At 42.9% G+C, this 14,412-nt stretch overlaps 1 protein-coding gene across 1 annotated transcript in view; it reads left to right on the top strand.

The window, feature by feature from the left end:
• Positions 1 to 14,412, top strand: part of cracd (capping protein inhibiting regulator of actin dynamics) — a 37,639-nt gene that overhangs the window by 21,218 nt on the left and 2,009 nt on the right. Inside the window, exons 3-9 of the mRNA XM_072682628.1 lie at positions 8,847 to 9,015; positions 9,214 to 9,346; positions 9,723 to 9,884; positions 10,217 to 10,429; positions 10,529 to 12,863; positions 13,529 to 13,719; positions 13,811 to 13,967. Coding sequence (XP_072538729.1) covers positions 8,847 to 9,015; positions 9,214 to 9,346; positions 9,723 to 9,884; positions 10,217 to 10,429; positions 10,529 to 12,863; positions 13,529 to 13,719; positions 13,811 to 13,967 — 3,360 coding nt within the window. The remainder of the gene's footprint in view (positions 1 to 8,846; positions 9,016 to 9,213; positions 9,347 to 9,722; positions 9,885 to 10,216; positions 10,430 to 10,528; positions 12,864 to 13,528; positions 13,720 to 13,810; positions 13,968 to 14,412) is intronic.

Here is a 14,412-nt window from a genome sequence, read left to right as displayed (position 1 = left end):
AGCGCTTACATAACTGTGGTGCCATAAGGTGTCTGTCTGCAAGAACTGTTCTGAGATGAGGTGTGCTTATTTGTGGAACAGTCACAGTAGTACATATAAGTACCAATTATGGAGCGTACACTGACAGACTAGTCATCTGACACAGTCTAGACACCTGTGATTTGCTAGGAGGAGTGAAACATGATGGATAAGCTGCAGCCAGTGGTAATCTTTAGTGGGACGTTGAATTTTTATTTATTATTTTATTAGATTTTATTACTTAGATAAGACTTAGATATATGTTCAATGCACAGCATAGGGTGTGCATGTATACGGTGTGTACACAAATACACAGACACCTAAACATGCCTGTAACCAGAGCTTTTAATTTGTACACACGAACAAACGTTGTCTCTGCCTTTCTCTTTCTCTGAAGCACTAATTGCTCCCTATTTGCAGAATCACTTGTCTCAGGTGACCTGATTACTTGATTAAAAATGTTAAAGCCTATTCTCTTTCTGTTCGGCAAGGTGAGAAGAGAGGGAGGGAGAGAGAGAGAGAACGAGAGGGGTGAAATAAAGGCAATCTATGTTCTGTAAATAAGGACAGACAGTGGGCAATGGGCAGATTCCCAATGTAATGGTGTTATCTTTAATTTGGCAGATTTTCATCCTTTTAGCTTATAATCCAGAGCCTATAACTTACTAGATCTGTAACTGCTATTAAACTCATATGTTAGTAGCTGAATTCTGGAATTGTCAGCAGATCTTTAAAGTTAAAGGTGCCAAAGAATGCATTTATTGAGTATTTAAAGGTGTTCTTTGTGTTAATAATGGCACAATGTTACAAGCCTATTTATAACCCTGTTATTATGATAAGCTCAGCTCTGATCAACGGGCTTACAGAAGGTGCTTATTATAGCTTCGTTTTAATACTGTAACAAAAACACTGTAATTATTCCTGAGTCTCACCAAGGTGTTGTTGCTGCCCTCTCATTGAGTTCCCTCCGCGTGATGTGCCGTTAGCAAGCTGAAGAAGCTGAAGCCGTTTAGCTTTTAGCCTTGCCCCCACTCACTTCCCTGGTTTGGATTTCTGCAAAAAAATTCGCCGCTTTTCATTCTGATGTGTGTTAAGCTCGAGTTTGGTAGTCCAGGTTGTTTTCAAGAAATAAGACGATGCAGAAAAGAGATTAGCTTTTGGCCTAGAGCCTCTTCGGCTTTAAGTTTGAGCTCTCTTTTTCTGCGGACATTGGCAAAGGAAAAGCCACGCTCACGAGTCCTAGTTCATGTAGCAACCCGTAATCCCCATAACTAGCAGATTCTGGAGGTGATGAGCTGCTCTCCAGCATCAACAGTACTATATTCTCCTGAAGTCACCATCGCGTTTTACCGTTCCACCAGCTTTGACTGGGCCTTTTGCTAGTGGGCTGGGTGTATGTACATTTTGGGGCCTATAATGAGTCTAGACTGAACAGTTGAGGGTTGGAATTGGCTTGTTTTACTGCTCGGTTTTTGGTTATGCTGGATTTTCTTTTGAAGATTGACACAATAGTGTTTGAGGTTCAAGGTGAAAGCAGAGCGAGTACACAAGGGAGCAGCAGAATGCATAGAGTTGAAGGGGAGGTGCAAGATACATAGGCATTACAGCTGGTAGTTACAACTTCCAGTTGAGCTTAGCACCTTTTTTTATTAGTGTGTGCACAAACTGGATACACATGGCCGTTTCTATCTTGACTGTAATGGCAACGCTATACCAACAATATACCAACTGTATAGCTAAACCAATAATAGCGCTTGGGAAACGTTATGCTCTACTCTTGTTATTGGCTCTGGAAAAGAGCATATGCTAAAAAGAATAACATATACACCAAATACTGTACATTTACATAGCTTGGTATAATGAATCAGTGATGCATCTGTATTAATCTTAGAGTTTAGACACTCAGTCCACTTCATACGTGGATTATAAGGTGAACTTTTAAATGCAACCGGGTGTTAATGATCAGTTGCCCAGAAATTCAATGCATCTTTGAGAGAAAGGGAAAGGGAAGCAGAGAGGGAATAGACCAGAGTGAACCATCCTGAGACAGCCCGAGGCTGAGGGCTCACATTTCCTCTGATCTTCTGCACTGCTTCTTTTTTTTCCTTACACATATACACATATATCAAACACACACACACACTCTCTCACTTAAGTGCAGACACACACACACACACACTTAGGGATGATAAATGTGCAGAGAAATTGGACTTAAGTAAAAGCTAAAAACACTCAGTAAGAGGTGGAAAATGTGGAAGTATGGAGAAAAAAATATACTTGAGTGAATAATAAAAAAAAACACTGAAATATAAAAAATATTTTAAAATTGTCCTTGCAGAAGTTACATTAGCATAGCTGTGGGACGTTTCATTTTACACTCATAGGAATAAAAGTGTACAAATTGTAATGCACAGAAACTCAATGTACTGGCAAGAGGAAAAAAGGAATGTCTTTGAGGTTTACGAATAATTTGACGGTCTAAATCCAACCCTACACGCTCTCACTCTGGCTGGGAAATACCCTGTGCTTATGTCCCCCTCCTCTACACAAGCTACAGAAAAAAAAAAAGGATCGCCGTAACCATGGCGACGGACAGTAAGGAGGCTAAGCATGACGCACGTGTAGAGGTAACAGTATCCGAAGGCCCAGGTAAGCAGAGCAAACTGGGAAAAGCTTTTTACGAGGCTGCATCCTAAAGAGACAACACGCCAGCTCTGATTACGTCACAGTGTGGTTTATGATGCACCTGCAGGTCATTCTGTACATGCAGCATATCCTGTTAAAATCAGTAACCTCCACAATTAAGTGCTGTCTCTTTAAGAGCGCCATGCTGATGGGACTGTAAGGGGTCATCAACACTTACAAAAGCCCATCCAAGACCAGTGTGTGTGTGCTGTGTTCCAGATTGGACTCTTTCTCTTGTTGTGTAGGCTGTGTGTGTGTGTGTGTGTGTGGAGAAATGCCTCTGTTTTATTCTGTTGCAGTGCAAAGTGTGTATTGCTGTGTATCAGGTGCTATATCAGTAAACTGGTGTGATTCATCTCTTTATAGCTTTAACAGCTTCCCAGATTGCATGTTTCATTTTAACCCATTCTGGTTAAGGCTGCGCTGTTTATTGTTATTGTTATTGGTTATCTCTATCCTGGTCTTTCCTGTAGTGATATCACACAGGTCTGAGATATGCGAATGAGCCTCTAACCACTCACTCAATACAATCACATTGTACTGGAATTAAGAACTGTAAATAAAATAATCTGATGTGTATTTAAAACAGTATTCTTCACTATGTGTGTACATTGGTCAATGTGTTAGCAATTCTAATACATATTATCCACATCTACTGTGGCATCTGTCAAGGGGTGAGATGTTCATGTTAGGCAGTAAGTGAACAGTCAGTTCTGCAAGGTGCCACACAAGGACCAAAATATGATGGCTAGACGCCTGGGTCAGAGCAAGCCGGTATGCAGTGGTCAGTACCTACTGAAAATGCCCCAAGAAAGGACAATCGTTGAACTAGCAACAGGGTCATGGGCTCCTAAGGCTATCTGATACGATCCATGGAGGCCCCACCTCACAACTTACAGGACTTAAAGGATCTGCTGCTAACGTCTTGGTGTCAGATACCACAGTACACCTTCAGAGGTCTTGTGGAGTCCATGCCTTAAATGGTCAGATCTGTTGTGGTGGCACAAGGGGGGCCTATTCGGAATTAGGCAAATGATGCTAGTGCTGTGATTGATGGTTGTACTATTAATCATATAGTGCAGTGTGTGTGGAGTGTAGTTACAGTGTTGTCTTGAGGAGAATTGGACACACCTCTGTAGTCAGTCCAATGTAGCATTAAAGTTGTAATCAAGACACATTTCCTCACAAAATATCAAAAATCAAACTTAATCTTGACCTTGAATCACAATATAGAGTTTCGTCCGCATTGCGTTAGCCCTAGTTCTGATGGAGGTATGCAGATTGAAAGCTTTGTTGAGCAGATAGAACACTATGCTTCAGTGAAAGGTCTGTTCAGATATGAAATCTACTCTGTTATTGAGCTTGGCAGGTACATAGAGATCTGCCTCCTAAGATGTTAAGTAGAGGAGATTTCGTAATTTGGAATTGGACTAGATTTGAGCATGTGTGTGTGTTATATGTGAGTACTTGGTTAATGGCTCATAAAGGTGTTGTGAAAGGCCTCCTACGTCTCTACATCTTGGAGGAAGTGTTTGGAGATATTACCCAGCCAGATTTGTGTTACTGGCATGCTATAAAAGGAGAGACTTACAGGAACTTGGGGAATCAGTGTGCATTAGAGCTCTACACAGACACATCCAGAGTAAACTGGTGGTACAGAAGGGGATTCAATAGGACAGACAGTATTGAACATGTTCTTATAGGACTGAGCACAACCAGAGCAAAGCAATTGGAGGTTGGGGTAAATTCAGTTTGTATTGAGGTTATATTTGTATTGATATACTGTACAGTGTAGTGTACAGTAGTATAAATAGTATAAATACAGTAGTATAAATCAATAGTCTGAATATAGTTGTAGTGTGTTATTGAGGAGAGTGGTCTGAGTATAGTTGTAGTGTGGTCTTGAGGAGAGTGGTCTGAGTATAGTTGTAGTGTGTTATTGAGGAGAGTGGTCTGAGTATAGTTGTAGTGTGGTCTTGAGGAGAGTGGTCTGAGTATAGTTGTAGTGTGTTATTGAGGAGAGTGGTCTGAGTATAGTTGTAGTGTGGTCTTAAGGAGAGTGGTCTGAGTATAGTTGTAGTGTGTTATTGAGGAGAGTGGTCTGAGTATAGTTGTAGTGTGGTCTTGAGGAGAGTGGTCTGAGTATAGTTGTAGTGTGTTATTGAGGAGAGTGGTCTGAGTATAGTTGTAGTGTGTTATTGAGGAGAGTGGTCTGAGTATAGTTGTAGTGTGTTATTGAGGAGAGTGGTCTGAGTATAGTTGTAGTGTGTTATTGAGGAGAGTGGTCTGAGTATAGTTGTAGTGTGTTATTGAGGAGAGTGGTCTGAGTATAGTTGTAGTGTGGTCTTGAGGAGAGTGGTCTGAGTATAGTTGTAGTGTGTTATTGAGGAGAGTGGTCTGAGTATAGTTGTAGTGTGGTCTTGAGGAGAGTGGTCTGAGTATAGTTGTAGTGTGTTATTGAGGACAGTGGTCTGAGTATAGTTGTAGTGTGGTCTTGAGGCGAGTGGTCTGAGTATAGTTGTAGTGTGTTATTGAGGAGAGTGGTCTGAGTATAGTTGTAGTGTGGTCTTGAGGAGAGTGGTCTGAGTATAGTTGTAGTGTGTTATTGAGGAGAGTGGTCTGAGTATAGTTGTAGTGTGTTATTGAGGAGAGTGGTCTGAGTATAGTTGTAGTGTGGTCTTGAGGAGAGTGGTCTGAGTATAGTTGTAGTGTGTTATTGAGGAGAGTGGTCTGAGTATAGTTGTAGTGTGTTATTGAGGAGAGTGGTCTGAGTATAGTTGTAGTGTGTTATTGAGGAGAGTGGTCTGAGTATAGTTGTAGTGTGTTATTGAGGAGAGTGGTCTGAGTATAGTTGTAGTGTGTTATTGAGGAGAGTGGTCTGAGTATAGTTGTAGTGTGGTCTTGAGGAGAGTGGTCTGAGTATAGTTGTAGTGTGGTCTTGAGGAGAGTGGTCTGAATATAGTTGTAGTGTGGTCTTGAGGAGAGTGGTCTGAGTATAGTTGTAGTGTGGTCTTGAGGAGAGTGGTCTAAATATAGTTGTAGTGTGTTATTGAGGAGAGTGGTCTGAGTATAGTTGTAGTGTGGTCTTGAGGAGAGTGGTCTGAGTATAGTTGTAGTGTGGTCTTGAGGAGAGTGGTCTGAGTATAGTTGTAGTATGTTATTGAGGAGAGTGGTCTGAGTATAGTTGTAGTGTGGTCTTGAGGAGAGTGGTCTGAGTATAGTTGTAGTGTGGTCTTGAGGAGAGTGGTCTGAGTATAGTTGTAGTGTGGTCTTGAGGAGAGTGGTCTAAATATAGTTGTAGTGTGTTATTGAGGAGAGTGGTCTGAGTATAGTTGTAGTGTGGTCTTGAGGAGAGTGGTCTGAGTATAGTTGTAGTGTGTTATTGAGGAGAGTGGTCTGAGTATAGTTGTAGTGTGTTATTGAGGACAGTGGTCTGAGTATAGTTGTAGTGTGGTTTTGAGGAAAGTGGTCTGAGTATATGCGTAACGTGGTCTTGAGGAAAGTGCTGCAAACACACAGAATGGTGCTGAGTGCTGCTCCTCTGGCAGAGTGGTGTCCAGTCCACTTACACGCCTCAGTGACTGAGCATCCCCTCAGCACTGCATTGTGGGCCAGGGAGACTGAGCAGCAGCAGGGAGTAGGCTACAGCGTAGTCAGATACAGAGACATGGAGAGAAAGAAATATAGAGAGATGAAGAACAGTGGGATTTGCCTTAGCTTCCTTGCGCAAATAGAAAGCCAGACTAATGATAGTGATGTAGAATGATTGATTTCATACATTGCCTAATCAGAAGTATACATACTGCACACCTAAAATGTGGTTAAGTGTCTCTTAGCAGGTTGCACCCTAACCAGGGGCTTTTGGTAGCTGTCAACAAGCTTCTGGCAGAGTAATCAGCATGATGCTAGCTGATGATAGCTAACAGAATTGGCAGCATTGTTTTCCAAGGGTGTTCAGCTGTCCAATGATGCATTAGCGCTAGTTCAAAAAGAAGCAGTCGGCTGGCTTTATGTGACTCAGAGGAAACACATGCCAGCCTTCACCCTCCATGACTGGTAGCATCGTGTGATAATGGGGGTCCTAGCTGGGGGGTGAGAAATGGAAATAAGTACATTGGGGAGAAATCCAAATGCATATTATGCAGTAGTGTATCTCATCATTAGTGTGTATGCATTGTGTGACCGTTGTGATCTAATTACTGCCCCATATAGGGAGCATTTAAATGACAATTGAGGACTTTGCCCTGAAAATGGACAACACTAAATTCTGAAAGTAAAATAATATATAATATAATATGGAAGAATTAATAGGTGTGTGTGTGTGAGAGTGTGTGAAAGTTGCTCATACAGAGAATGGAGGTAAGTGCTATAGGTGAGGCCCAATCAAGTTTAGCGTACAGCCTTGAGAAGGCTGTAATATTGTGATATTGAACAGTTTCATTTTCAGTCCCGCTTAGAGCTGGAATGAAGTCACCTAATGTGACGGTGACAAAATATCAGCACTACTGAATGGTCCAGCAAGCAGTCACGAGCACATGACTCAAAATGTCCACTGTTGTCATTCTTCCATCCTGCCTTTGTGCAGTAACACACTTAATGTGTAACCTTACACTGCTTTCCACTTTTAGCCTGTAATAGATCCACCCTGCTCCCTAACTGCATTTATCCAGCCAGTGGTGTAGGGTGGCCCTGTAACCCCAGCTAGTACAAGCCTCAGGAGCTCCTACTAGCGCATGCACACACACACACACACACACACACACACACACACACACACACACACACACACACACACGTGCTCATGCTGCACTAGTATTTTGAACTGTGCTCTTATCTCTCCATCTCATTGGTGTTTATGATTGGGAATAACTCTTTCCAGACTAAGATAAATACCTTAATACAAGCCAAAGGTCCACATCTTATCTTCAGTTTAGCACTGTAGCATGCAAGCACTAACACACAGTGATTCAGCGGTGACTGAGTACATTTGGAAAGGCCCAACTCTTACAGATGGTATGTACAAACTATCTTAAGTGCTTATAAAATAGGTCTTTTGGTAGAATGCAGTTGTAATCACAGGTCTACAGAAACAGGACCTATGCAGAGTTAATTACAACTCAAATCGTCACCTGATTCTAAGGCATAAAGGTATGTCTTGTTTTAAAATAAAAACACTGCAGCCTTTGTGCTTTTTCAGTATTCCCACGTCCATTCATTTGAAGCTGATGGGTGTTTGTAAGGTAATCTGAAGAAAGAAGCGAATGAATTTAATGTATTTCAGTGAAACACCTGAAGAAAGTGACTCCAGTGACTTTGCATTTCTTCTTCTTTTTATTTAATAGAATAGATTTTAGTAAATAATTAATTCCAGTGAACAGGCGAGTGAGTTAGACATGGCCCCAGAAAACCTGCAGGACATTTTTCGTGCATGCCAGCGCACATCTGTTAAGGTTCCGCAACCCTAAATGGCTCCGACTAAAACACGGTTCCATTCATAATTTAACGTGCCTACCACAAACATCAGGCCCTCCTAACATTTACCGACTGCTTGCACTCAGGCTGTAGCTTGTGCTCAAGTGCAGAGCTGCTATTCTTGTTATTTCACTTGTTCGCTGGGTAGATTTGGTCATTTGCTGAAGCTTCTGCTTCTGCTTTCACTAGTTTAACTGGTCTTGCGTTTCTCCTTCAGCAGATGCTATCTCCTTAAGCTGAGGGAATTTAGTATCATGGCTGGGTTACACCACAAGAAACCAAACTTAGAGACTGTACATTCTAAGTGCATGAGGGTTGTCCACTCGCAGCTTTTGGAATATAAGAGAATTTATAAGATTGTCCTCTTTAGTTGTTTATTGTCAGATGGAAGACAGTAAGTGAACAACTGTTCAAAGAGAGTGAGAAAGTGAATTTCGGAAAGATTTGGTGCTCGTGCTGCTAGGTAAAGGAAAGTCATAAAGAAGCATATGTGATAATGGTCAAAGAGATAAAAAAAGACATTGGTAAGATGTACTTTCACTAAATAAACTGGTATGTACTGACAGGTACTTGCACAAATCCACATCTACATACAGGAACCTAGAACATGGCATCTGATCAGAGGACTAGCTGCTTTCATCAGGTGTTAACATCTTTGTTTTCTTTTGCAGACCGGCGACGGCAGGGCAAATTCCAGCCATTCCGACGTTTGTTTGGGAGGAAGAGGAGGAGGGAGACAGAGCAAGCTTTTGAGGAAGCAGAACTTAAACCTAGCCATTCCACTGGTGATGTGTGCAATGGGGTGGTTTCGGGTCATGAAGAGACCAATCAGCATCTGAGGTGATTGGCTCATTTGTTTACAACAACAATCATGAACGAGAATTAAGCCATGGACTAAAAATGTAACAGAAACCTATGAAATCTTGGATTACGGACTATAGCAACTATTTCACTCAGTATACAGAGTGCACCTTTTTCATTATAGTAACTTTTAAAGATAAACAAGCATCTAATGTTTATGTTTGTGTGCAAATATAGGGAAGCAAATCCCCTGGGATCTCGCGCTTTTTCACACGAGAGCGTCTTCATCCCTGAGGATTCTGCAGAGAATCTGTGCTCAGAACAGACCATGTCTCAGGAGAACGTCTCGGACAAAGTCAGGAACCTACAAGTGAGTGTGTGTGTGTATTATGTGCGTATGTGCCATTTAACTGCAAGCTTACGAAAATGAAGCTAATAGTGGAACAACTGTGGAGCGTAATGACAATACAATTGTATATTGTCGTCGTCACGCAAAAACCCTGCATCTCCAACATATCATTATTACAGGAAAAGTAAAAAAAAAAAACAACCTTTGAATGGAAGTCAAAGCAAACATATTACATATTACACTGGCCCATTCATCATCACTTTTTCACACAATGTAAAGAACAACAGACATATTTAAATTGTTAAAAATTGGAAAATGAAGTTACATAGACAGCGCAGATATCTTGGATACAGCTCCATTTCCTGTAACTGAAACCTTCATATTTTTGTCCACATAGAGGCAGATAGCGCACAATATTAAATTTGGTCAAAAACCCCCATCACTGAGGAGGAGTGAGGGAGATGAAGGAAGCTCAGATGAAGATGAGACACCAAGAAGTCCGCTCCGTGTCTTGGCACAGGTGGAGACAGAACCACAGGATGCTGAGGCCAGAGAAAAGGTAGGAACCAGGCTTCTAAAATCTTTGGACTGTTACCATAAGCCTACCCTGCTCCAGCACTGAATGTCCTCCCAGACAGAGGAAACAGCTCTTCACTGTTTTTTTTTTATTATTACTCCTGTTGCCATTTTAGTGAAACCATCAAATTCCTAACTCTCACAAGTCAGGCACATATTCTTATTTACATTAAAAACAACATCAAAAAATAATTATAATTACATAATTGCTGAATGTCATCTTTGGAATTCAGTATTTTTTGGTTAAAGTTTTTACTTGGTTTATATGTTTGAATGCATATCTGAACCTGATCTGTATCCATTTTTAATAATTAGGTTTCCACTGTTACCCATGATGTGGTCCAACACAAGACTCCTGTAAAATCCCCTCGCACCAAGCGTCCACCTCCTCCTGGAACGATTGAGTCAATTAACTTGGATGCTGTTCCCCAGTCAGGCCCACGCTTGGACAACACCGCTGCCAAACATAAGCTGTCTGTCAAACCCAAAAACCAGCGAGTTTCTCGCAAGCACCGTAGGTTCACACAGGTAAGCAGTCAAATGATCTTTTCACCTGTAGTTGGGCGAACTAGGATACTTAGGAAAATCACAAAACTCTGTGTCTTCGTCTTTCCTTACAAATTTTAGGAGCTTCTAGAGGAGGATCTTTCAGCATTTCTGCAGGAAGAGACAGGTGTGCAGAAAGCTGCGGAGGAGCCGGGAGTTTGGAGAGAGGAGTATGCAAGAAGCCACGGCTTTAGAGATGATCATGAGCCCCCTGAAAAATCCAAGAAGCAGCGACTTCAGGAAGAGGAACATGAGCGCTTGGATCTTCAGAGGAAGCGGGAGCAAGAGGAACAGAGAAGGAGAGATGAAGAATGGAGAGCTGAGGAATTAAGGCTGGAAGAAGAGAGAAGGCGCAGGTTGGAAGAAGAACGTTTGCAGAGGGAGGAAGAAGAGAGAAGACGACAGTGGGAGGAAGAGAGAAGAAAGAAGGAAGAAGAAGAAAGACGGTTGAGAGAAGAGGAAGAGAAGCGATATGAAGAAGAAAGAAGGAAGATAGAAAAAGAGGCAAGACGGAGAGCAGAGGAGGAAAGAAGGCAGCAGGAACTTCGATTGGAGGAAGAAAAGAGAAAGAAAGAGGCAGAGGAAGAGAAACGGAGGAAAGCGGAGGAGGAGGCAGAAAAACAAAGGCTTTGGGAGTTAGAGGAAAACTGTCGCAGGGAGGAAGAGCTACTTCTTGAGGAACAAAGGAGGAGACAAGGAGAGGAAGCGGAGAAGAAACGGTTGGCAGAAGAAAAGAAAAAGAAGGAAGACGAGGATAGACTAAGACAGCAAGAGGAAGAGAGAGCTGCTGAGGAACAGGTCAGAGCTTCTGGTCCAGAGTGGAAGAGAAAAGCAGAGGAACTGCGATGGAGGGAGATGGAAGAGAGGCAAAGACCCTTCACTTTCAAAGTATCCTCAGGAGAAAAGCAAATCCTTTTCCAGAAAGTCAACCTTACCCCAGTCACTCTGGTACCTGGCCAGCATGGCGACACAGCTGCCGAAACCAAGGAAGGCACTCCAGCAAGTGCTGATTCACCAACCTTGTCTTCATCCCTTTTTGTCCCTCACACTGCTATTCTGGTGACCGGCGCGCAGCTATGTGGAACTGCTGTGAATCTCGATCAGATAAAGGATTCAGCCTGTAAGTCTCTGCTTGGTCTGTCTGAGGACAAAAAAGCCATGACCACATCACCAGTGAAGGGGAAGACATCACCAGACCGCAAATCTGGGAAGACAAAATCTCTGAGTGAATCAGTATCTGCAGACCAGTCTAGTGCTGCAGTTCTTGCAGAATGGGCCAGTATTAGATCCAAGATTTTTAAAGGTGCTGAAGATGGAAAATACCAGGAATACCCAGATCAGAACCGTAAGCAGGCACAAAGTCGAACAACAAGCGAGGACCTGAATCAGCCACCATTCTCTCATGCCAATCTCAGGAAGACCATGTCAGCAAGCGCCAAATTTTCCATCACTCCAGCCAGAAAGAAGTTTGCTGACTCAAATAGGAATTCTGAGGTCTTCAGTCAAGACGAGAGAGAAGGAGAGCCGTTGGAATCGCCATCTACAGATCTGGCACCCAGCCCGCCTCTCCACTCACCTTCCTCAGCTGACAAGGCTCAAAGCAAGGGCAAGACAGTCCGCATCTCAGACAGCGCAGACGAATGCAAGTTTGCCAAAGACCTCCCTTCCTTCCTGGTTCCGAGTCCACCGCATGGATCCCCAAAATGTCAGAGGACTGAAACGGTGTCCGCCAGCCAGATGAAATCTGAGGACGCAGACGCAACGGACAGGGAGGATCAGAGAGATCAGAGTGGCGACGAGAGACCCTCACCATTTGGCATCAAGCTTAGGAGAACCAATTACTCCCTTCGCTTCCATAGTGAGCAGTCCACCGAAAAGAGGAAGAAAAGGTACAGTGCCGGGGACAGTTTTGAAGGTGTCCCAGTGCCCCTCACCTCTGCTAACAAAGACCCAGACTCCTCTGCATTCTCTGAAAAGACCAGTCCCACGTCGCCACTTCGAGAGACCGATGGAGTCAAACTCCAAACAGTCGCCAGCGTAGAGTCACGGCCCAGGGCCAATAGACATTCTTTGACTTCTCTATGTAATGAACGTGACAAGCTTGTCACCAAGCCCCCACTTTACCAGAAACCTGCCACATCCCCCAAACCATCCGAAGGTGCCACGCCTCCGCCATCTCCACTACCTAAACCTAAACGAAGGACGTCTGGAGACACGCTTTCCCAGAAGACAGAAGCTCCGATATTGACATCTGCCGACGAGTGCAGTGATCGTAAGGAAGATCCCATAGAATCTGTGCAGAACCAGAAGAATGGTCAGGGGGATGATGAGCCAAAAGAGAAAAAGTCTTTCTTCCCATCCATCAGCATTCCCTGGAGGGAGAAAACGGACCGGAAGGCCGAGCTCATCAAGAGGGGTCAGTAATTCCTCAGTTTGTCATGTGAATACTTTACAACCTTGGGACTGTGGTTATGTCTATTCTAGTAGATGAGTAAAAACTAGCACTGTTACTTTATTCATGACAATTCATTGTGGGACAGAAACACATTTGGCCAGATTCCCAGAAGATCATTTCCAAAGGCAATTTAACATTTTCACAGCAGTTCAGTTTAAGAGTAGGCATATTTTACGTCAGTAAAACCAGCACTAGATATACTACACAGACGTATCATGTGTAGGGTCCCACATGCACAGATCTGACCACCCCATCTGTAGTCTTAGGTCAGTAGTCAGTTCAATAGTTTAAGGTAGTTTGACATGCTTGATTTTTTTTTTAACTTGCCTAAAATATCAGGCCTCCTGCACCATTCTAAAGAAGAAATGTCTCCTTATGCACTTTTCAGATTACAAACTCATCTTAATTCTGACATAGACTTTTTATTTTTTGACTTTTCATTTGTTAAGAAAATTCCATGGAAGATACTGGTGAATGAGACCCATAAATTCTAAAGTGCTACATATGCTTATACTCAGCACAAACCTATCATGCACCAATCATGTAAGAAGCAGTAAGAAATGGTATTAATCTACTGAAAATTGTTTGATTGTTGAAATCAGCATATTAATAAATGTCCTCTACAGAAAAGCCCTCTCTACAGAGCAGACATTCCCTGGACAGCTCGCGGGCACAGGAGAAAGAGGCAGGACCACTGTGGATTACTCTGGCCTTGCAGAAACAGAAGGGTTTCAGAGAACAGCAGCAAAGCAGAGAGGAAAGGCGGAACCAACGAGAGGCCAAGCTGGCTGAGAAACAGGCTAGGGACAGAGACAGTGTATGTATATATATATATATTACATAAGTGATCTATAAAAGGGGAATTCACAGGTGTATATATTCTAATAAACGTAATATTTGTTCTTCAGGTCGGACTAGTCAGTCCCACAGAGGCTAAAGGGAATGGAAACTCCAGTCCTCCTAAACCACAGACGCCAGAGGAGAACAAGAGACCAGAAACTTTACTAACTCGCTTTGAACGTCGGGATTTGAAGAAAGCCAATACCCTACCCAGTTCTGTCACAGGTCTCCTTAATTTATTCAACTCCACTTATTGTCATTACCCCCTTTTAAAATACTGTCATAGCTTTACATTTACATTATTGCCCTTAATAAGTATCAGTGGCCTCCAGCCCTGCTCCTGAAGAACAGTCACCTAATCCAGCTGATTACTGTCCTTGATTGCCTGAATCGGGTGTGGATTGGATTATTTATTTATTTTCAGATTTTTGTATGGTTTTCTCCCCAATTTTAATCGGCAATTACCCAACCCGTACGTTTTCTCTCCCTCACCCAATCACATGCAATGCCCCGGACACTAGTGAGGGCGAGACCAACACAGGCCCAGCAAGCCACACCTCTCTTTCAAACTGCCCCCGATGCAATGTCACCAGGCAACAAACGCGCTCTATGCCCTGCTCTGATGCACCGGCTAGCAGGCACCAGTGATGGCCAGCGCTGCACTAGTATG

Source organism: Salminus brasiliensis, chromosome 1 (genome assembly GCF_030463535.1).
Source record: "Salminus brasiliensis chromosome 1, fSalBra1.hap2, whole genome shotgun sequence".
Taxonomy (NCBI): Eukaryota; Metazoa; Chordata; class Actinopteri; order Characiformes; family Bryconidae; genus Salminus; species Salminus brasiliensis.
Note: the sequence above shows the minus strand (reverse complement) of the source record. Positions and strands in the feature narration are given on the sequence as shown.